Source organism: Prionailurus viverrinus, chromosome B4, assembly GCF_022837055.1.
Source record: "Prionailurus viverrinus isolate Anna chromosome B4, UM_Priviv_1.0, whole genome shotgun sequence".
NCBI lineage: Eukaryota > Metazoa > Chordata > Mammalia > Carnivora > Felidae > Prionailurus > Prionailurus viverrinus.
Window position 1 is genome coordinate 138,877,309 of NC_062567.1, and position 23,937 is coordinate 138,901,245.

General features: G+C 53.3%; 1 protein-coding gene across 10 annotated transcripts in view; it reads right to left on the reverse strand.

The window, feature by feature from the left end:
- The window catches only part of LOC125170125 (putative interleukin-17 receptor E-like), a 96,356-nt gene extending 78,941 nt beyond the window's left edge, over positions 1–17,415 (reverse strand). For 6 of the 10 annotated variants that reach the window (XM_047866338.1, XM_047866339.1, XM_047866337.1 and 3 more), the window contains exons 1-4: positions 16,676–17,415; positions 12,635–12,787; positions 11,205–11,387; positions 7,429–7,539 (exon numbers count right to left, since the gene is read on the reverse strand). In XM_047866338.1, coding sequence (XP_047722294.1) covers positions 7,429–7,539; positions 11,205–11,387; positions 12,635–12,787; positions 16,676–16,943 — 715 coding nt within the window. In that variant the 5' untranslated portion in view covers positions 16,944–17,415. Of the gene's footprint in view, positions 1–2,905; positions 3,008–7,428; positions 7,540–8,098; positions 8,131–10,120; positions 10,585–11,204; positions 11,388–12,634; positions 12,788–16,675 lie in introns of those variants that run through there. The other 4 variants (XM_047866340.1, XM_047866341.1, XM_047866343.1 and 1 more) reach the window with 4 other exon arrangements.
- Positions 17,416–23,937: the final 6,522 nt, after the last annotated feature.

Sequence of the window (23,937 nt, forward strand, 5' to 3'; positions counted from 1 at the left end):
CCACCCCCCACCCCCGGCCCCCACACCCTCCTCCTGCAAGTCCTCAGCCCCTCCCCAGGCTGCATTCTGGGCAGCTCTGGCTGGGGCACCCTCTCTCCTTCTGGAGACCATGGCCCCAACTCACCCTAACCCCACCCCCACCCACCACCTGTCCAGGTCAGCCCTTCCTTCCACCAGCCCCTCCCTGCTCCTGTCCCTGACTCTGGCCACCAGACTCCCATCAGCACACACCCAGTTTTAGTGCAAACGCCTTAAAAATTCAAATGAAAACCTTCCTCTCTGCAGGCCACCGTCCTGCACACTCCTGCCTTCAGTCTCCCTCCACACCCTCACCTGCTGGGCTCCACCATGGACACACACACAAGCTGGTCCCACGGTCACTCCCCTGGGCCCCCCTTCCCCTCCTCACTGTGGCCCCTCCTCTCTCTCCACACCCTAACCTTGGAGGTGCCCAGGCCTGGGCCTCAGACTCCATGCTGTACTGTCCCTACCCACTCCCTGGGCCATCTCATCCTGTCTGGTGGCTTTAAATTCCAGTGTCCCCAGGCCCCTGGAATGTGTGCCTTCCATGCAGACCACCCGGCCTCCTGACCCCTCCTGGACGCCTGGTGCCTGGATATCCCAGGAGCATCGGAGGCAGGGCTAGCCAGCAGCAGACATCCACCCACCCCCCACCCCCCATCCTTCGCCCTGTGGAGCCACGAGGCCCATCAGTACAGACAAAAGCAGCAGAGCCATTCGGTGGGGATGCTGTTCTAACAACTACACGTCCACGTGGAGAAAGCAAATCCCAACCCCACCTGACAACACACACAATTAATTTGAAGTCGATCACGGGCCTCAGTGTGAATGCTGGGCACAAAGCGTCTGGCAGAAAGCACCGCCCTGGGTCAGGCAAAAATCCCTGAGAGGTACACAGAAAGCACTAACTGTAAAAGTTGAAATTGGTGAAGTGAAAACGTTCGGCTGTGTTAAGGAAATGGAAAGATAGAAAGCACGGATCGGGGGAAAAATATTCACAATGTGTCTATCAGACGAAGCCCGACCCAAAAGGTGACAATGAGTGGTCTTCCGTCTACGTGAAGTTCCGGAGCAAGATTAACCCATGGAGACAAAAGCCAGAACAGGGGAGGGAGTGGGGGGGAGGGGGAGGGCACGAGGAAACTGCCCGTGGCACCAACAGTCCAACAGCATCGCCTTGGAATGCGCGACGCCAGGCTCAGCAGAACGACAGACAAGAAACGGAAGCCACGGAAGCCACGGAAGCCACGGAAGCCACGGGCACACGTCGTGCAGGCACAGCCGCCAGGAACTGACAGAAACTCAAGCCAGAGGCAGTGAGGACTAAGATCTTCAGGACAGCGCCTCGTGAACACACGCGGGGCCCCCGCTCAACAGCAGCCACGCACGCGACCTCCAGGATGCAGGGAGCGTGGGTTAAAATAGACCGTAGAGAGGCTCTGGTTTGTCCTCTGGCCACAGAGCGATGAACTGAGGAGTCAGCGACAGAACAGAATGTCCCAGAAAACTCCTGCGCGTTTAACACACAGATCCTAATACGCACGTGTCGGGGAGGCAGGGGGGAAAGGGCTGCATGGTTGTTGCCAAATGGTAACTAGAACACCAAGTATCAAACCTCGTGGGCTGAAGTTAGGTCGTATTTACAGACATGTTTAGCTGCAGGTGCATATATTCAAAAGTAATAAAAGCTAAAAGCAATGAGTTAAAAGCATCCATCTGAAGACCTTAGAAGGAATGCTAAGTTTAAGCCCAAAGATATTACAAGAAAATGAATAGAAAGGAGACGTTAATAAATTATTTTTTTAAATCCAATAAAGAGGATGGGGGCGACTGGGTGGCTCAGCTGGTTAAGCATCTGACTTGGGCTCAGGTCATGATCTCGTGGTTCGTAAGTTCGAGCCCCGCGTCGGGCTCTGTGCTGACGGCTCGGAGCCTGGAGCCTGCTTTGGATTCTGTGTCTCCCTCTCTCTCTGCCCCTCCCCTGTCCACTCTCTCTCTCTCTCTCTCTCTCTCTCTTTCTCTCTCTCTCTCTCTCAAAAATAAAATAAGGATTAAAAAAATTTTTTTAATCCAATAAAGAGGCTTAAGCCAAAGGTTTAAAACTAACAAAATTAATAAACAACTGGTGAGATCAACTAATAAAAAAAGAGAAAAGGCATAAAAATGTAATTAAAAACCTTCCCATAAGTAAAACTCCAGGGCTCATGGCTTCATGGGTGAATGCTACCCAACACTTAATCTTGTACAACTCGTTTCGAGAGGAGAAAAAGCGTGGCCATGCCTTACTTGTTTTGCGAGGCCAGCGTGTTCCAGGCCAGTGTGACTCAAACCACGGACGACAGAATCATACACAAACGAGGAGCAAACGGCACCCAGCGATGCAGAGAACAGTCACTACGTCACGGCCATGGCCATGCAGTCTCAAGGCTGCACGAGAAAAGCAAACCCTGATTCACCAAGTGAAGCGGGGAAGGAAAATCGTAAATGCCGTCCCAACAGACACGGAAAGGTCTTCACAGGCCCTGATTTCCCTTCAGGCTGCAAGCTCTTGGTGGACTAAGACAGCCACGACCGGCCTGGCAGTGGCCCTCGTGGCACCGGCCTTTGGTTTCTAAGCACGCCCGGCCCTGAACCCGAGGGCCCGAGCCCCAGGAGAGCTGGGATTCCCGGTCGGGGCCACCGGACGCCCCAGGCGATACAGGGCATCTTGACGCACCTACAGCCTGGATGGAGGGACAGCAAAGAGACGCAGAAGGGGCACACAGAGCCAGGGGGCTGAGTGTGGACCGCCGGAGCGTCACAAAGCGTGATGGTGGCTGGCCAGACATGGTGCATACGTCCGGAAAGATTCTCAGAGGTGAGAAAGACACAACAGAACCCTCACCTGAGGCCGTCGGCGAGGCCTGGCATTCCAGCGGCTTCCCTGGGAGCCCATAACTGCCGGGCACAAACAGGCACCGAAGCAGACCTTCTGGAAGGACGTGGACTTCGCGGAGGCCGAGGAGGCCTGCCCGGGAGGGAAGCACTTCTCACAGACCGCAGCTCATCACCTCCTCGGTGCGGAGAAGCGGCCATTCACGCGAGGGCCACCAAGGGCAGCTGGAGCCAGGGGGAAGGTGAGCGGGTGCCAGAGCTGGGGCCGGGGCCGCCACAGCCTACAGCATCGTCATGGTGCCTCTCCTACCCCCTGCCCAGGCCTCCTTCCCTCAGGACTCTGCAGGCACTGATCCAGGAGACCTCGGCCCAGTCCCACCTCAGAGGGATTCGCTAGGGAACCCCCCCCCCCGCCACTCCACACAGGGGATGTGGACAGTCACCAGGTGCCATAGCACCACCCCTCCTGTGGCCTCGAGGAAGACTGCTGTACGAGGGAGGGGTGCAGACGGCACTGCTCCAGTGACTGGTGGGGGCACTGCTGACGGGGCAGCCAGACACGGTGGGCAAATCAGGGGCACAGCGCCACCCCCAAAGGAGCCTTGACAAAATACTCAACCCAAATCTCATCAAGCCTCCGGAGCTCATCTCCAGATCACAAGGGTCATGCCGGCGACAGAGGAGGAGAGGAGACCACCATGCGGCAACAGCCGGACAAGTCCCAAAGGTAGGACTGTCTACACAACAAGAGGCTATTCTCATCAGTAAGTCTAGCTCTTGAAAGCACAAGGCAAGAGAAGGGTAAGAGATAGTTGAGAGACAGGACTGCCTACTGCAGTGGGTGGCCCTTGACCAGATCCTGATTTGAACAAACCAGCTCTGGGACTTGCTGGGGAAATACAAATATATTCTGGGCATTGGATTTTATTAAGGAATTATTGTCCATCTTATCAGATGGGAAAAAAGAGTTTAGTTATGTAAAAAATGTCATTTCTAGAGACACTTAGTAAGTATTTAGATACATACTGTTTACTTATCAATAATAAGAAAACTTAATAAAATCATTATTAAAAACAAAAGAGAGATGGTCTCTAATATCAAGAGGATCAATTTGTCAGGAAGAAATAAAAGTTCCAAATGGGCATAAACTTCACTGTATATAAAAATATAAGTAGGCAAGGCTAAAAAAAAGACATAGAAAATCCACAATCATATTGATATTGGACCTACTTCTCAGTAAATGAAAGATTAAACAAAGAATCAGTAGACTGTAGCAGGTTTGAACATCATGATTAACCAGCTGCACTTAAATGATGTACATAGAAACCATGTTCCACAACTTGAGACACATATTTTCTTCACTTAACGTGTCTTCCAATATAGCTTGCATCCTAGACCATAGAGTCTCAATAAATTTCAAAGGATTGAAATGATATAGATTAAGTTCTCTGAAAACTCTTAAATCAAACTAGAAATTCATAACAAAACGTAACCAGAATTTTCTCAAATGTTCAAGTTAAGTGGTACACTTTAAAAATTAAACATAGACCAAAGGAGAAATGAAGTGAAAACTCAAAAATGACTTGAGTTGAATGACAATAAAAATATGACATTTCAAAGCACTATAATGCAGCTAAAATAGGGATTAGAGAGAAATTTATAAATTTAAACTCATATATTAGAAAACAAATTGAAAACTATCTAATCTACCATCCCAAGAGGCTAGCAAGAGGACAATTAAACAAAAAGAACGAAGACAGAAATAATGAAGATAAGAGCAGAATTCAATTAAACAAAAAACCAAAGTGCCCTAGAGAAAATTATTAATAAACCAAAAGTTGGATCTTTGAAACAATTTTTAAATTGACAAATATCTAAATAGCTCAAGAAAAAAGAAAACACAAATTATCAATATCAAGAATTAAAAAGGGGACATCATTACTTATTGTACAGATATTAAAATGATAATAAGATATTATAAACATCCCCATGCCAATAATTTGACAGTTCATATGAAATAAACATTTTCCTTGAAAAATAGAGCTTTATCAAAACTGACATAAAATGGGAAATCCAGGTAAGCTTATTTCTGGTAAAGAAATTAATTCCATAATTAAAAAGTTTCCTACAATGAGAACTCCAGGTCTATATGGCATCACAGATCAATCTTTCCAAACATTTGGAGGTGAAATACCTTATATAAGCCATTTCATTGACTAGGGAAATAAGAAACCCTTTCAACTCTTTTTAGGTGGTCATAAATTTAACACCAAAACCTAACAAGGACATTACAAGAAAAGAATAGTACACCCAATCTCATTAATAAAAATAGGCATATAAGTCTTAAGAATTTGTACATCAAATCCAGTGACATATAAAATACACGACCACGTGAAGTTTATTCCAGGAATACAAAGTTGGTTTATATTTGAAAATTCATCAACATAATCTACCACATTAACAGACTAAAAGAAAAAAAACATATCATCATCTAAACAGATGAAGAAATCATGTGATAAAATGTAATAACTATTCATTTTATCACATGTAATAATTCTTCATTTAAAAATTCTCAGTAAGCCAGGAATAAAAGGGAAATTCCTTTAAAGTTTGTAGCAACATCATACTTCGTGGTGAAATACTGAGCACTTTTCCCCTCAGTGTGGGGAAAAAAAAAAGACGTCCAGTATATTACTTCTATTCAACATCATACTGAAAGTACTAGCCAATGCAATAATGCAAGAAAAGGAAATAAAAGGTATAAAGACTGAAAAGATTTGTAGATGATGATTGTATACCTAAGAAATCTAAATGAATCTACTAACTATTAGAATTAGTAAGCAAAGTCACCAAATGCAAAGTCAGTATATCAGAGTTAATTGTGTTTCTATATACTGGGAACAATTAGAAAATGAAACTCAATAATGTGATCTCTAAAAAAACATCAAGTATCTAGGAGTAAATTTAACACAAGAGGTCTTCCATTCCTGTACCCTAACGACTACAAAATACTATTGATAAGAATTAAAGAACTAAATGTTCTTGGGTTGGAAGACTCAATATTGATAAAATGTTAATTTTCACCCAGATTGATCCATAGATTCATTGTAACCAAAATTAAATCCTAGCAGGATTTGTGTGTGTGTGTGTGTGTGTGTGTGTGTGTGTGTGTGTGTGTAGGGGGTGGGGGTTAAATTAACAATTTAATTCTAAAACTTACATGGTGATGCCAAGTCTAAGAAAACCTTAACAAGTCTTGAATGATGAGGTCATACTATAAAATATTATGACTTATTATGAAGCTACTGGAATTAAAACAGGGTAGTATGGACTCAGGATAGGCAGAGAGATCAATGAAACAGAATGGAAAACAAAAAGTAGGACTATGTCTGATTTTCCACAAAGATGACATTGTTTACAGGGCACAAACTGGGTCAATTAGATAGTCATATGGGGGAAGAGTGAACATTTGCCCTCTGACCCTTACCTCACTCCATACAATATAGTGAATCCCTATGAATTGTGGAGACAGAGGTGAAATGTAACATTATAAAGTTTCTAAAGGAAAACATGGGATGCTATTTTCTGGACAATGGAGTGAGTACAGATTTCCTAGTAAGATTCAAAAACCACTAACTATAGAAGAAAAGATCGACAGTTACACTTCCTTACAATTAAGAGGTTCTGATTCTCAAAAGTAATCAAGTGGCTGAAAACACCAGCCACGGGCTACCAGAAAGTATTTATGTCTATCTGAGAAAGAACTGGTATCCTGAATAGACGAGGCATTCCTACAACTCAATAAGACCCACAGCCCAATCTAATAACGGCCAAAAAACTGGAAAAGGCACTCCACAAAAGAGCCCCAGATGGCGAGCAAGCACATGAAAAGAGCCTGACATCTCTTTGGGAGATGTAAAATTGAGCTTGACCCTCTTTGGGAGGGTAAAATTGAAACCACGGTGAGGTGCCATTACACACCCACCCAATGTCCAAAATGAACAGGACAATACCTATTACTGGCCTGGATGTGGAGCCACTTGGCCTCTTCTCCCCGGCGGGTTAACATAAAGCTACACACGGGCCTGGACGCAGGGGTTCCACCCCGAGACATTTACCAACAGGAACGAGCACATGCACAGGGATTCACTCGGGCCCAGGAAAGGGCTCGCCACTACTCAGTCCTCCAGGACAGCGCCTCAACGTGAGCGTTGGACTTTGCACCAGTTTCCCAAGAGGAGCTCTGAGGTCGGCCAGTTTGGAGGGCAGCAAGGTGGAGGGCAGGGGGCTGGAAGATGAGGGGGGGTCTGGAGCAGGGGTGGAGGGGGCAGGGAGGCGGAGGAGGGGTCCGGGGAAGGTGGGTCCCCATCACACTCTCTGCGGCCCGTCTCCCCGACCGCCCTCTCGGAGCTTCATGCCCCTGGACGCCCTTAGTCCACACAGCGCCCTGCGCTTTGCGCCTGAGCCCTTTGCCCCCACCCCGTTCGCGCCTTAAACCGCGGGCGGCCAGAAGGGGGCGAGCACGACACTGACTATTTTCTTCTCTCTGGTCTCCTTCCAGGGAGGCGGATGAGAGCCTCCTGGTTTCGCCGGGCTCCATTCCGGTCTCCGGCAGCTCTCCCCTCCTCGCGTCCGCTCGCGCCCCTGCAAGGAGAGGGGGCTTCAGGGAGGGCATCCCCGCGGGGCGGGGCGAGCCTGAGCCTGGGCTCTGAAGCCAGGTTGAGGGGAGGGAAGGTGTAGCGTCGGGCCGGTCTCGGGGGGGAGAGGGGGACGGGGTAAGTCTAGATTTGTAAGGGCAGGTCGGGGTCCCCGGGGGGGGGGGGGCAAGTCTAGACTTCCGGGGTGGGTCTGGGCTCCCGAGGACTGAAGGGGTGGGCAAGGCTGGAGCTCCAAGGGGAGCGGGAGGGCGGGCCGAGGGGTTGGGTATCAGGTCTGGGCTCCCGAGGGCAGCGTGGACAGGTGGAGGGGTGGTGGGTAGGTCTGGGGTGGGGTGGAAGGTCTGGCGTTCCACGGCAGAGTCGTTCTGGGGTTCCGACGGGGGTGTCTAGAATCCTGGGGGCGGGGGGGGGGGGTGGTCTGGAGTCCCGGGACGGGGGAGGGCGGGTCAGGGATTGCAAGGGCAAGTGGGGCGGGGCACGGGGTCCTGTCTGGCATCCGCGGGGGCACAGGTCGGGATTCCGCGCGGAGGGGGCCGCGTGCTCACCCGGGACCGACCCGGTGGCGCAAGCCGCGCCCCCGCCCCCCGCCGCGCCGCCCGGCGTCCCGCGGTTGCCCGGGGCAACGGGCCGGGGCGGTGCGGCGCATTGTGCAACCCCGGCGCTTAGGGTGGTCGGCCCGCGGGGCCCTGGGGGCGCGGCGCGGCGGCCGGCGCGGGGCGTGGGGCTGCGCGGGCGCGCGGGCGGCAGGGGGCGCCGGGAGCAGCTGCGGCGGGGTTGGCGCGGACGGCGGCGCGCTGATCCCCGCGGGCCGCGGTCAGTGGCGCGCGCGCTGGGACCGAGGCCCGGGCTGCGGTCCGAGGCGCAGGGGCGGGGGCCGGGGCGCCGGGCCATGGTGTCCACGGGGAGGAGTGGCCGCGCCGCCCCCGCTCGGGGTCACGCGGCCCCGCCCGGCGCGGGTTGTCGGGGTCACACAGACCCGCCCTGGCAATCAGAGGCCCCCCAAGTCATAAAGACTCGAAAGAGTCACAACCGGCCCTGGACCCCACCCCAGGTCTCCCTCGGACCCTCACTCCCGTTGGCCCTAGAGGCCCGCGCTTGGGGAGCAGAGGTGGAGATCATAGTCCCCAGGGTGGACACGCAGGGCTGGGGGGCTGCACACTGGCTGTCCCTTCCTGGGCTGTGGGGAATCGGGGTGGTCAGCACGGCTTCTCCATCCCGCAGAAGAGCCTGAGGTGGCCTTGGTGTCCCCAGGTTCACTCGTGGAGGCCTGTGCCGTCACCCCACGTGCTCCAAGTGCGCCCAGTATCCCACGCCACCCAATCCCTCCACAGCCTTCCGTGTCCTCCTTCCTCCCGCCTTTATGGAGGGAGGGGGGGTTAGGAAAGACCCACCCACCCAATCAATGGTCTTTGCTGGCAGGAAATTTCTGAAACATCATCTTTTTTTGGTTTTAAAGCTTCTTTACTTTGCACTTAACTTCCCAGGATAACCCAAAAGTGAGGTTCTGCTCCCATTTTGCATTAGCTCTGGCCAACTCAGTGCCGGCCGGCAGTTCCCCTGGGTGGGGAGGGGTCTCTGCGCCCCTTCCCAGTCTTCACCACTCCAGCCACTAGGCTCTCAGGGGTCTCCACCTCCACCTGGCCTCAGGGATTACATAAATCACGGACAAATTAAAAAGCGGCCCTCACCTCCACCAGCCCTCCTATACTTTCCTCTCAGTTCAAGCCCTGGACAAAGAGATCCCTAAGGGACTCAAAATAACATAGGCCACGTTTACATGTTAGCATTTATTCAGGAGTCATTAAACTATATCAAACAAATGTAAATTGACAGAAAAAGAATCGTACATTTTTAAAACCCCATTTGTCTGGATTTCTCAAGCTCTATCTGAAATAAAGTGCAAGCCAGTACCAAGCCCTAGGTGCCTAATTCCAGCTCTAAGACTCAGACTTCTGGGACATCCAAGGAAATATCAGAGTGGCCTGTGCTGTCTCCGTGGCTCCCGTCCCAGGCTCCTGAGCAGATCCCCCCGCTGGCCTCCTCGCCTGGGAGCTGTAGGAAGGGGAGGTGACCTCGACTGTGGCGGGGGGGGGGGGCCTGCATGTGTGCAGGAAAGAGCCATCTCCCCTGCTCTTGCTTATTTGGGGACATGGCCAAGGACAGCAGACAGGGGCTGGCTGGCTGAGGACAATGCCTCCTTGGCTGGCACTCTCCCCCTTTCCCATGTCTCTCCTGCCTTCTTCCCGACCCAACCTGCCGTGAATGCTGTGAAGACACCCTGGCAGCCAGTCACTCGGGCTGAGCAATGAGAAACCGGGGAGGATCCTGAATCCCACCCCGCCCCAGGTCTATACCCAGTCAGCCCCCACCAATCCTCACTAACAAGCTACAGGAAAGAGCAAACGTCAGCACCTTCCCGCACAACCGCTGAGCTCCTCACGTGAACCAGACAGACACAACCACTTGCACGTGCAGCCTTGTGAATGCAGATACTGGCCCCAAGACAGTTCCTGAAACCATGAACGTTTCCATTTTCAGAAGGTGCTCCCCGCCCACTGGAGACTTACCAGTGCCCATGTCAACTGAGAAAAGCTAATCGTTCTTCCAGAAAATTCCAGGTATACTCAGGGGACAAGGAGACAGCACACAATTCTTGGCGGTGATTTTAACTGAAGCAAATGTTATTCTCACACCCAAACCGTCTTCGCTGTCTGGCAGGAGGGGCAGTGACAGATGGAAGAGACCCGTGGCCTGGGCTGGACCTCAGGTAAGTGAGGTCAGGAAATGGAGGGAGCTGGAGAATGCCCAGTGATGACCCCCATGAGGGTTCTGGGGGGCATCTGTCTCACGTCTTGAGAATGGTAATGGGAGTGCCAGCAGAACCCATGAGAGGAGGTAGGGGGCCCAGCCCCACCTGCACATCACCAAAGCCTACGAGACTCAGAAACGTGGCCCAAGTTTCTACCTTTGGCCCCACCCCAAAGAACACTGAGCTGTCACAGTGGCCAGGGTCACTCTTAGTGTGGGTGTTGACAAAGGGGCTCAGGAGCTGGGTACCACCCAGCACAAGTGCAGACAGCCCCTGCTGACCTGGGCTCTGCATACCACGCATGACATGGACATCACCGGCACCAGTGAGTGGGCAGGGTCCTTCTGGAACGGCTCGGTCTAAGACAGAAGGCAGAAGTTCGGGCACGTGAGCGCCACACAGGCACAGCCGTGGGTGTGGGGGCTGCCTGTGACCACGGTCCTGCGGAGAAGGGGCTCCCCACACAGCTCTGCTCCGTGGTCAGAGACGGTACTTGGCAGACACGTCTCCAGAGAGAAACGCCCGAGTCGGTAAGACCCACGTGGGGCCGTCCACAGCCTGGCTGTCGACTGCTTAAGGTAAGTGCTCGACAAGCATGGGCCCGGGAAGCCAGCGAGGTGAAGGAGGAGCAGACGGGCGGCTGGCCGCACGTGCAAGGCCTGCCTAGGCGTCGGTGCCGGGAGGGTCTGGCTCCAGCACAAGCCCCTTCCTCACCTGAGAGCCCCACACCACGGTGCGTGTGGTGGCGCCTTGGGGGTGAGGAACTGAAAGACTCCTAAGCACAAAATGGTCAACACTTGCCTATTTAACAACTAAACTACTAAAAGAAATGAAGACTCCACCTTGCAGCCTGGCCTGGACGAAGGTGAAGGGCAAATTAGAAAGTGGTAGCTTCAAGACAACTAGCCAGGCAGGGGCCCTGCTCCTGCCTCGGTCTCCCCGCCCCACGGTCACTGGGCCATCTGCACCACGACGGCCCTCCACGCTTTCTCCTTGTCGAACTCCTTCAGGGGGCTTCTGGACACCTGTGGCCAAACAAGCAAAGTGTTATTTCTTCCGGGGGCCACCCGAGTGCAGGAGGCAGGTGGGAAAGCTCTGTTAACTGGAGAGCTTTTCTCACCCTGTGAAAAAAGGACAGGAAACAGCCCTGGAGCCCCGAGGGGACACGGGGGCCCCCGTTCCTCTACCCTCCCACAGACCAGCCCCTCTGTCCCGGTCCCCGCAGAAACACAGCCTGGGCAGGGGTGGGCTGTGGGGGGGGAGGCGGGGGGGGCAGGCTGCCATGGGGTGAGCACCTGCCTGACAGCTGACGGGACGTGGCCTGCGTCCCAGCATCGGGCAGAGCAAGCAACTACATACAGTGGGTGCCCAAAACATAACCACAGATGGTGCCATTGATCTAAGGGACGGGTGCCCCCACACAGAAGGCCCCGGGTCCGGCCCTGCGTGTATGCAGGCACCATCGGGGGTGGGACACCCAGGGAAGGAGGGCACTTGAGGCAAAGGTGACCAAACACCTCCAGAAACAGGGAGGGCAGCTGCAGGCCCCAGAGCCTCTAGAACCTTCTGTTCTGGAACCCGGTGGGAACACGCATTCACCAGACTTGGTGCCCCCACAAAGAACCAGGTGGGTCTCTCAAAGGGCCTGGGGGCCAAGCCATCCCCACAGGAGATCCAGCCTAACTGGTAAAAACAAGGAAATGACCCCATCTGCAGGTTTCAATGAAGGAAAGCGCAGGAGAGGATGAAGGCCAGGGTTGCTGAGGAAGAGCTGACGGCGGGAACACAGGCACACTCGCACAAAGGCCCCGTGGTTGGTAGTACCAGGTGGGAGGAGGGTCTGGTCCACCCACGGCGTCCCTTGTGGACCCTGTGGCAGCTTCCCCAGTACACAGCGTAAACACCTCTGGGCCAGCAGCTCCTGGGGAGGAGACCCTGGCCCCCTCAGCCCTCCAACTGTGGGGGGTGGGCAAGACCCGGTGGCCTGGAGACTGGCAGAGGGGGTCGCATGACCCTCCAGAGCCTGCCGGACCAGAGGTCACTGAGGCCACATCTACAGGGAGCTCAGTGGGCACCCCTTCCCATCAGAGCCGCGCCCCTGAGAGGGGCCAGAGAAGGAACTTCTGTGGCTTCTGGGGATCCTGGCCAGCTTCCTATCCATGTTTGCAGGAGTAAAACTGAAGGCATTCAGTCTATACTGTTTTCAGGACTGGATCTGTGTTTAGGGCCACCCCACAAGGACGGGGAGATCACCGTGTTGAAGGCCACTCACCTCCCCTGCTGGGCGCTCCTGCTGGCCGGTCTGCGCAGCATCCCAGGACGCGCCCAGCTTGAAGCTCACGCACTGGATGACGGTGCCAGTGTTGAGGCCGGCTTGCAGCAGCAGCTGCAGCATCAGAAGCAACCTCAGCACGTCGTAGGATTGCTGGTGGGAGACAAGGCGGTGAGCTCACGGCCCGCCCCGGCCCCTGGCTCTCAGCCACCCGGGCCTGCCACCTGCACCGGAGACGCCACGCCCTCCAGCCCAGGCAGCTCCCCTCCTCCCACACACCCCCCTTCTCCCCAGGACCTTCCTAGAGCACTTGAGTGAGTTGGTGTGAATCGATTTCAGGTTTTCAAGGTACGTACACTTCTGCTGATATCAGGAACCTGAGCAGTAATCATTCTGTCTTGTGAGTGGGAGTCAAAGAAATCAATTCTGTAAGTTGTCATCCTGGGTTTAACAGATGCCATAAAAATGGCCCACAAGCAGCGGAGCCCTGTGGGTAGCCCGGGGGCTCACAGTCAAGTCTCCCACATCCTGTAACCACCACCAATAGAGCCGGTGACACAGAGGGTGTCCGTATGGGGTGAAGTGACCGGTTACGAGGGCTCTGAGCCGGAGACGGGGCCCCTGGGCACTGGTGCACAGACACCATCAGCAGATTCTCTTGGAGCTCGGGCTGGCAGCTGTTGGAGGGAAGGGGGCTGAGGAGTGCCGGGGGTCAGAGGGGGTGATGGGGGCGTGGGGGAGCCTTGGCGAGCAAAGGGTCCAGTGAGCACCCAGCCCTCCCAGTTGCAGGCATCCTTCGGCAGAGACACAAAGCAACCAAATGATAACACAAAACCCCCGGCTCCATACTGTGTCACTGTTGAGAGAGAGGGAGGGAGGGAGGGAACAGAAACACCTCTCCTCAAGCTAATGTAGAAGTTTAGCCACAAGCCCCATTTGAAAAAAAACAACAACAAAACCCACTGTTTTCTGGAGCCAGGGAAGTTGATTCTAAAACTTACATAAAAAACACGCAACAAAAGTGAGGTGACCCTGAAGAGCAGAGTGATCAGGAACTGGGCATCCAGCCCGCCAGCTGGCGAAGCCTGTTCGAAAGCTTCCATAATCGGGACAGGGCGGCACCAGACAGCAGATGTAGGAGAACGACAGGTGCAGACACAGACAGAAGCTTCACGTGCGATACGGGCAGCATCTCAGATGACGAGGAAAACGACGGGTGTTCGAAGCCCCGAAGAGGAAAGGCGAGTTCCTTATGCTCCAGGATAAACTCCCACTGGACACACAAGTAGTCGTCTTTTTCTTTTTTAATGTTTACTTATTTTGAGACAGAGAGTGAGAGCGAGCAGGGGAGGGGCAGAGAGAGGGAGACAGAGAATCCTAAGTGGGCTCTGCACTGAGGCTCAATCCCGCACACCGTGAGATCGTGACCTGAGCCAAAATCAAGTAGTAGCCTTTCTCGTTGCGGCTTAAAATCCCAAAGCAACAAATAAATATGTTGATAAATCTGACCACAAAGAACAAACAAACAAAAACCTTCCTCACGACAAAAATCACGAGTGGAACGAAAACCAGCTGGCCCGTGGGAGCCACTATCCAAATCTTCTGTTACAGAGGAGACACCCAAATACTGGTGAAGCTCAAAGTCCACTAGACAGTGAGCAAAAGACAGGACAGAGCTTACTGGAAAAGAAATGCCAAAACCACCAGGCACAAAGGCCCAGAGTCTCGTGTCCAGAGACACGCACACTGCAGCCCCACCAGGCACGCTGGCTCACCCACGTGACAACACTGGGTGAAAACACTCTGTGCTGGGCTGGTGCTCGTACCGGCGGTGGGACGGAAAATAGGGCCTCCCGTGAGGGGGACTCGTCACCATTTCCCCAGACCAGAGATGTGTCTGCCCTCTGGCCCAGCAACCCCTCTCCGAGCTCACTGTCCTAATGTCGCACCACACAGACTCCAAACCAGGCGTGGGCACTGAGTTATTCGTAACAACAGCAGAAACTGGGAGCAATCCGTCTCCACCCTTTGGGGACAGGCTGGGAAAACTGTGTGGCGTCACAATGTGCGTGTATAATTAAAGGACACAGAAAAGCTCCTGTCCTCGATGTGAAGAATGCGAACAGAAAATACTGAAGTCGACCACGTATCGAATCAATACTACAAACACACGCAGAAAGGGGGCTGTTTCTCTCCTGAGTGGGGTGAAAGCGAGCTGTAAACTCACTCGGCAGGTGTGCTGCTGGTGGTAACATTGGTGGTGCAATTGTGACAATTTTTACATACAAGATAAAATAATAGCTACCCCCTCAATATTATCAGGAAACGAGATTTTGGAGTAAAAAGAATACTAATACAAAACAACAGAAGTTCACAACAACAACAAAAAATCCAGCGTGTGATTCTGAACTGGAAATACAATATCAATTCAGGATCTTGACGGAGGCTGAGAAGCAATGATGCCCCCGTCTGAATGAGCACACGCAGCCCTCAGATCTTGATGTCTATGTACGCCTCCCTCTGAGGGGCCTGCATGGGTCTGGGGCGAGGCAGGATGAGGTGAGCCTGGGTCACCCCCCACGTCTGCAAGGAGAGGCTGATGGGTTACTGCAGGGAGCACCGGGCTGCAAGGTGCTCCCTCCGGCCACAGCTGGGCCAACATGAGCATCAGAGAATAATGACAGCAGCACTGTGCAGATAACAAAAACCCGTGAGTCCTTGGCGGTGCTCGGAAGGGAAGAGGGACAGGAGAGCTGGGCGTCTATCACCTCTCTTCACCCCTAGGTGTGACACAAGCGCTCAGGCCGGGGCCAGCCGCCAGGGCCGGCCCCACACAAGGTGTGGGGACAAGGCACCCGCAGGTGTCCGGCTGACACCATGGCTGTCTCCCTCCTGTGAAAGCCCCCACCCTCCACCACCACCAAGAACACTCTGGCGGCTGCCGCCCAACCAGGCGGGAGGTGACAGCACGTGCTCTTGGCCTCACTCCCACTGGTGTCACAGGAAACAGATCCACACGTGGGACCTTCTCCCAGACCACTGGCCAGGACTCCAAACTATCAGGGCCACAGGGGAAAAGGTGGGGACTGTCCGGACTCAAGGGAGACTCGACGGCAAGTTGTGCCCCTCAGCGGGTCCTGCTCTGCGAGCTTCAGCCTATGAGGCACATTCTTGGGACGGTCTGTGAACACTGAACGTGACACTGCATGATTTTGGGCCTCTCACATGCCGTGGTGGGATTATGCGTAAGAGGCAGTCCTTCTAGAAAAGTTAAAGTATTTAAGGTAAAGGGTCCTGCTGTCCCACACCTGCCACTCACTTTCAGATGCTCCCGAGAAATGGTCCCACCCGTCAGTATGAACACACATGTACACACAACACATAAAGCACTTAGAATCCTGGTGTTTACTGTGGTGTTCTCTAACTTTTCTGTACATTGGAAATGGCCCACGAAAAACACCTGGGAGCAAATACCACGCGTGCTGGTGACAACGTAAGGCATCTAAGAAACCAGCCTAGTGACGTGTGTCTGAGCCTGTGGAGACAATGAAGTGCTGAGAGACCCCAGACAAGTTCTAGTTAGAGGCACGCTGTATGTGCAAAGAGACCCAACTCTCCTCACGTTTATCTATAAACTTGTGATTCCAACAGAAATTCCAACAAGGTCTCTCATACAACTGGATGAAGGATAGCTTCCAAAGTGAGAACGGAAGGAAGAAGGGCTGAGAAAATCCAACAGCATCATGAAGGAGGGGTGTCTAGGTGGGACGCAGGGCCGCCTGAGACCAGGCAGAATCGCCCGAAGTTAGAAGAAGAGGCAGCCTGCACGGAACAAGACTGCATGGGCATCAGAGAAGGGAGTGCAGACACCTGGCTGTCCGCGCAGAGAAGCAAATTAGACGTGGCCTCGTGCCACATGCAGAAGCAGCTGCACGCAGGTCAGACGCTCACGCGGGCCACCTGTCCCTCGAGACTCTCCTCCCACACAGCCTCTGGCAGCAACACCAGGTTCCCACAGGGTTCTGACAGAACAACGCATACCTTGATGGCTGGCGGGTAGTCTTTGAAGATCTCCAGGATTCTCATGATGCTGAACGACAGGTACCCAGAGGCAGTGAACAGCAGCGGGGACGTGAGGCTGCAGATGGCAATCAGCACCTCCACCTGACGGGAAGCAGGTGAGAACGCGGGTCTGGCCGGCCCGAGGGGCCTGGGAGCTGCTGTCTGCACAGGCAGGGGTGGACGTCTGCCACAACGTGAAGGGAGGGTGGACGTGGCCCTCGCCAGGCTCTCTGCACTCGGTCACCATGAGCTCCACGCGTGGCTTGTGTCCCACCAGATCCCCTGCCTCGAGCACAACTAACCACTCTGTTCAAAGAGCAACACAAACGAACGGCCGGCCTTCCCACTGCCCTAAACCCTGTTCCTTTAAAACCCCACCCACATCGGAGGCCGAACAGCCGAGTGCAGGTGCTGATAAAGCACGAACTCAGGTGTCACTGTCAAACAACAGACCTGACAAGACTCAGGATGGGCCGGAAGGACCAGGTGTCATCCTTCCTATGCTGAGTCACAGGACTCTCCTGACTTTCACACCAGATGTGCTCACTTCCAGCCCTCAGAGTGCCACACAGCCCTCGCCAGGCCGCCCCTGGCTCGGCACCCTCTCAGGCTCAGCCCTGCAGCCCTATCACCGTGGGGGAGAGCCCTGTCACATGGCAGCCCGGGAAGGGGTGAGCCAGGCCCTAGCAGCGCACAGCAGGTCCCTGGTACCTGGGGACAGGGCCTCACTTACCAGACACTTGCTTGGACACTCAGCTGTGACGTGACTGGCAATGGCGCTTGGAAAACACTAAGAGAAAACAAAACACAAAGATTTCAGAGGTGACAATCAAGGAAGTTAATTCCAATCACGTGCTCCTGTTTTGATGTGCACATCCTTGTGGCCAGTAGAGCCAAAGGCTGCCTTCCTGGCTAGGGGGCTGGCAGGGCTGGAAAGGGCCGGGGGGAAGTGGGGTGGCCTCTCCGAGGCCTCATGTGCTCTGTTCCATGGCTGCAACGCATGTCTGCAAAGAAGCTGCAAGAGCCACACCAGGAGTGGCCTGGACGTCCCGGAATTGCTGCCTGTGACATTTTGCCACCTCGGCTGAGATCGGGGACACCTGCCCTGAGTATGCGTGCGTGTGCCTGCTCAAACTGAGGCCATTCTCCTGAACCATCTCAACTCAGCATCACACTGAGGAAATGTCATACGGATTATGTGTGTCACCTGTGTTCAGATTCTCCCAACTACCCCAGTGATGTCCTGTCTTAGGTGTTCTTTGTCCCTGGTTTAGGATGCAATCAGTGATCACAATGTGCTTATGAGTCCCCTTGACCAGGGAGACCTAGGTCATTGTCAGATGCAGAGGTCCTGAAGAGCACACCAGCTAGCTGCAGATGGGCATTAGCTGGGGCCAGTCTGGTGCTTCCTCATCATCAGACTCAGGGAGCCCCAGGAGACATGGCTCCCCGCCAGGCCACCCACCACACTATGACCTAGCGGTTAGGTGGGCTCTTCAGTGGCTCTCCTCCACTAAGAGGGCCCTTTCCTCTTTATGCTCAATAAACGTCTTTTTCCACTTATTTTAAGAAGCTTGACTTAGTTTCACGCCATTCCAGCAGAGAGGGAAGCATAGCAGGGCACGTCCTTCCCAAGGTGCCGAGTGCTGAGCCTATTAAACCCACTGAGCCCATGGGCCCAGGTGCATCCAAGGTCTAGTTACCTGGCCACACGCACAGCAAAGGAAATGACCACACGCTGGGTGGCAGCAGACTCCTCCCCTTCGTGGGAGTATCTCAGCACCCTGGACACTGGGGGGACATCTATACTTGTTCAGGAATCTGGCCTGAGGGTGAGTGGGACAGAGGCAGGCTTGAGGCCACGAGATCCCCGGCAGCAGCTAGAGGGCTGAGAGGGGAGCAGGCCAAGGATGGCGGAGAGAGCAGCACTTTGGAGGCCCTGGTGTGGGTGCGACAGATAAGCTCGTTATGGGCAGGGGTGTGGGTATGGCTGCAGGGGTGGGTGGGCCTGGCCCAGGGAGTCTGCTCGCTCTAAGGAATGCGAGAGGTGAAGGTGTCCATGCAGGAACCTCCCCCCAGATTGGCGTTTCCATCAGGGCTCTATGGCTGTAAGCAGAGGAGGGGCTGCGGATGTGGAACAGCCACTGAGGAAGTGACTGGAGTGGCCCCAACAAACGTGGCGGGGTGGGGGCACAAGTTTGCTTACCACCCCCTGGACTGGCAGGAAACTGGCCCATGGGGAGGAGGGCAGTTGATACACACCCGCTCGTATACAGATACGTACCAGGCCTAGGGAGGCTGCTGGGACAGGCTCTCGGCCAGGCCCCAAGCCCTGGACCCCTGCCTGGTCTACGTCCTTGGCCTCTCCACGGTCTCCTCCAACCAGGACTGGGGCAGGTAGAGCTGTCTGACCCTCCCACCCCGGGGCAGAGAGGGAGGAGCATCTGCAGACAAAGGGCCAGGGAGGCCGGGTGTGGGGGAGATGGCCACAGCCTCTGTGGTGGATGTTCAGGCAAGTAGCTCTGCACTATAAGCTTTAGGGCAATATTGGGTCTCCGTCCTCAGTAACTCAAGGACATAATTCCAAGTGCTTCCATGTCACCTCAGAAGTTAAACATGCAGACGTGCCTTTTTCACAGCCTCACTCACTGGGGCAGGCAGAGAGGCAAGCACTCTGTGAGTCCCACCTGCGCACTGGCAGCAGGTGACCAGGTGAGTGACCCCATCCCACGGCCTCCCTGCCTGCTCTCTCCCCCCAGGCTCCAGTCCTCAGGGAGTATCTAGGGCTCAGCAAGGTTGGGCACAGGCACCCCCAGTGTTGCTGAGCCCCAGGACGCAGCAGGAGTCCAGCCCCAGCACCCGACACAGGCTGCTGCGGCCCAGCCACGCCAGTCTCGGCCTTCCCGCAGCTGAATGCACATGTGGTCAGGACAAAGACCACCCTCTCGAGGCAGCATCAGGAAGAAGAGCATGTGGACGAGCTGCATATGCTGTGTCTTAGTCGTTCATCCAGGATGACCCCGGACAGCAGGGTGGGACAAACCAGGCCCTTCCCGCAGGCATCACCATGTGACACAGTGACACTGCAAAACAGTCATGGGATGACGATGTCCGGAAGCACAGGGTGCAGGTGTTTGGGATGTGTCACTTGACTGTAGGATTTCAGGCACGCAGGGGTTGATTTGGACTGTTCCATGCAGATGGGAGGAGCCCGCACCAGCCAAGGCCCCTACCCAAATGGGAGGCACTGGGTCAGATGCTCCACGGGCTGCGTTTCCGTTAAACACTAAACGACATTAACTTGTGTAAACAAACTTAGTCGCTCATAAAATGATGAACGAGCCATATCTAACACAGTGACCACATATATCAGGCACTTATCATGCACGCACGAAGCATTGTGCTGGGAGTTTACCACAGCAGTATTTAATATAAAATAATAGCATAAATATATTACATTTTACAAAACACACATTGGGAAACAATATGTTATGTATTCTAGACCTGATGTAAAATAATGTAAAATAACCATTCTTCGTTCTTCAAGAAAAAGTAACATAAAAACATGAAACGATATTGATTCACATTAAAACAATTAACAGGGGTGCCTGGGTGGCTCAGTTCGTTGAGCATCTAACTTCAGCTCAGGTCATGATCTCATGGTCTGTGAGTTCAAGCCCGCATCGGGCTCTGTGCTGACAGCTCAGAGCCTGGAGCCTGCTTCAGATTCTGTGTCCCTCTCTCACTCTGCCCCTCCCCAGCTCATTCTCATTCTCTCTCTCTCAAGAATAAATAAACATTAAAAAAAAAAAGTTAACCTTCTGACCCATTTTATCTTTGATTCTCAAATTCCTCCAACTGTGGGGCCAGCAAGGACCCTGGCGCGGCAGCCAAGAAGCGTCCTGCTTGGCCTGCCAGCAGCCACCTTCCACCCTCTTCTCTTCCAGCTGCTCCCTTGCCTGAAATCCACCAAAGCTGAGCTCCAAGACTGGCAGTGACTGTCTTGGGGACAGTAGCCAGGGCTCGGCCAGTGGCCGGGTGACCCGCGCACATATGAGGGCCACAAGGGTGTACTCACGGCCACTAAGATCCAAAAGAACGTCACGGAGAGGTGTGGTCCCGAGACAGCATCATCCACGTTCAGAGCGATGACCCCACCCAGGACGGCAGAGACGCCAGCAATCACCTCGATGACCTGGAGGGACAGAGCACATAGGCAGGGCCACCGAGGGAGTGTCTCTCATGCTGCAGGTGGGCAGGGGGACGCGAAGAGGATGTTCTAAAGAGCTCAGGGCAAAGTAGCCACAGGCCCTATGTTGAAATGTTGAGGAAGATCTCTAAAAGAACACCAAAAAATGCGTAGCTCCCAACTCAAAATTACTGGAAAAGGAAAAAGGTGGGAGAAGAAAGGACGAAGCTCCCACCAATTCAAAGGAAGGCAGGAAAAGCAAGAGAAGGCACGGAAACTAGGAAACAGAAAGGTGGCAAAACAAAGTACAGACGTGGCAGTGCAGGACGCAGACTCACAGGTGAGGCCACCGAGAGGGTGACAGATGGGGGAAGGATGAGACGCAGTCCCATGCTGTGACAGCAGCACCCTGAACACAAGGACGAGACAAGCTGATAGTCAGGGCAGGAAGACACAGCCCGCCCGTGCTAACCAAAAGAGAGCTGTGCACTTGACCAGTCAACACAGACTTTATGGCAAAAGCCATCAGCAAGGGCAGATTTGCTAAGTAATCGTGAGAATAGGAAACAACTGTGAACTTGTACATGACAAAGCCCCAAAAACCCATGGCAAACAGCTACGGAACCACACACAGAAATCACGAGCACTGGGGCGCCTGGGTGGCTCAGTTGGTTAAGCTGCCGACTTCGGCTCAGGTCATGATCTTGCGGTCCGTGAGTTCGAGCCCCGCGTCGGGCTCTGTGCTGACAGCTCAGAGCCTGGAGCCTGTTTCAGATTCTGTGTCTCCCTCTCTCTGACCCTCCCCCATTCGTGCTTTGTCTCTCTCTGTCTCAAAAATAAATAAAACGTTAAAAAAAAAAAAAATTAAAAAAAAAAAAAAAAAGAAATCATGAGCACTATGCTCAGAGCAGGGGGCTTAACACATCTTCCACAGTATTAGGAAAAGTGAACCAAAGAAACAAGCTAGAAACACATAAAAGACTTGCAATACAGTTTACAAGAGAGGGCAGCCACATGATCTATCCTTCAAACCAGGACAATTCCGAGTGACAGGGTGAACTTAAGAATTCCTTGTGGATGGCAGATGTCACTCAGGACAGTGTGTCACCATGGACCTTTCCCAAATAAAATAAAATAAAATAAAATAAGAAGGAAAAATTTAAAGTTTATCTTACTGAATAGGATTTCAGGACCCGAGCAGGAAATGCCACTTCATACAAAATGTTGGTGCTATCTGACATGGAACCCTAAAGAGAGACAGACAAAATGTTTGGCCGGGTGACTTTACATGTGCTGTGGCAGAGGGGTGGGGGGGTGGGGGGGGTGGGGAGGGAGAGGTGCACCCTCGCAGCCCACTGCCCAGGCTGTTGGCACTGGCTGGCCACGTCCAGGCTGTCACTTTGGCCGGGTTCTAAATTACTAGCATGTGGGAGCCACTGGTGGCTCTTTAGACTTGAGCTATTCCTTGCATGTGAAAACAGAATTAGCTGCTGTGACCCCAGTTTACAAGGTGACACTTTTAGCAGACCTGGTCTCTCGACGGGAAATGATGGGGCACCGGTACTTGATCAGAATCACACCATGGGGAAGTTGTGTCGCATCTTCTACCTTGCCTTCCTGAGGCCATCGGCCTCATGAGACCCTGGCGGGCTGGGGCTGCATGCCGTGCCCTGGGGCAGCCTACCCTCGTGTGCATGGGTGAGTGTTTGGGGGGGCCTGCTGCATGCCCCGTGCGGCGCAGGGCTGGACCCACCTTCTGCTTACAATACGTCTCGCTCGACCGTGCTGAGATGATCACCGTGGCTGCCATGAAAAGCTCCAACAGAAGGAGAAGAATCAGATTAAAATTTATCTGCCAAAAAAGAACACATAGGTCTGTAAGACTAGTTCTCTTCACTTTTCCTTCTGCAAATGTAGACAAAGGCTTAGACACCTGTTTAAAGCTCTGGGCATCTTTTTCTGTCAAAGGCCAGATGCCAGGCACAGGGGCCATACATCCCCTCTGACTCAAGTGTGTCTGTTTTGTTTTGTTTAAACCATTCTTAGCTCAAGGGCTTGCTGTGACCATTGAGCTGGAGGCTACTCACCCGATCTAAACCTTCCTTAGTGGTTTGCCCCCTGGGTGTTTAAGGACGTTTTGAAAACCTGCACACCTTTACATAGCCCTATGCATAACTGCCCAAAACCGAACAGGGCCTTAGAGGTGATAAAACTGTTCCATGTCTTAATTGTGTTGGCAATTAAAGGAATCCATCCCTGTATTCATAACCAATGAATAAAAAACTAAAAAAAGTAAATTTAACTATAGGATTTGCAAACCAGCCAATATGGAGCCCTGACCCAACACCCCCTCTGTGGGGCTCCCACACTCAGGGCCTCCCTCACCTGCCCCCACCACCCCGGGCAGGTGCCCGACAACTAGGGGATCCCTGGGGCCCAGGGACGTGATTCACACCAGCCAGTTCTAAGCCTGCACCTGCCTCACCCACAGGAAAGGTTCCCTCTCTCGTTCCCATTCTGCCTCCTGACTGCCTGGTGCTTCCCCCTGTAGCCCCCAGCCTGGGCACGTCGTGCCCCCTCCCCTTGGGACCTGTGAGTGATGAGCTGTCTTTCCAATGGCCGTTGTCCCCTGATCTGTTGGCCTCCCCAGACCACACTGATAATAAAACCTATGTTTAAAATCAAATGAAATTCATTATTCGATCTATAGAACTCTACCTGCAAAATTGAAAACAGAGAATCATCATTCTTTTATAGTATTTGGTGGAACACTAACAAAAACTGACCGTCTATTAGGCCACAAAACAAGCCTTGGTAAATTCCAAAGAACCTACACTACAGGTTGGGCATTCTGACTGTAACATAATCAGAAAAACCACCACCAATGGAAGACTGTGAAAGATAGTCCCGTATGTCTGTTTTATCAGGGTCCTGGTGAGAAAGAGAGGAACACCCAAGAGGAGGGGCTAGAGGAGATTTAATGAGAGGATAGCTCTCAAGTCTGGGCCAGGGTGAAGGGAAACCTGGAAGGGTAGTGGTGACTACTGAGGAC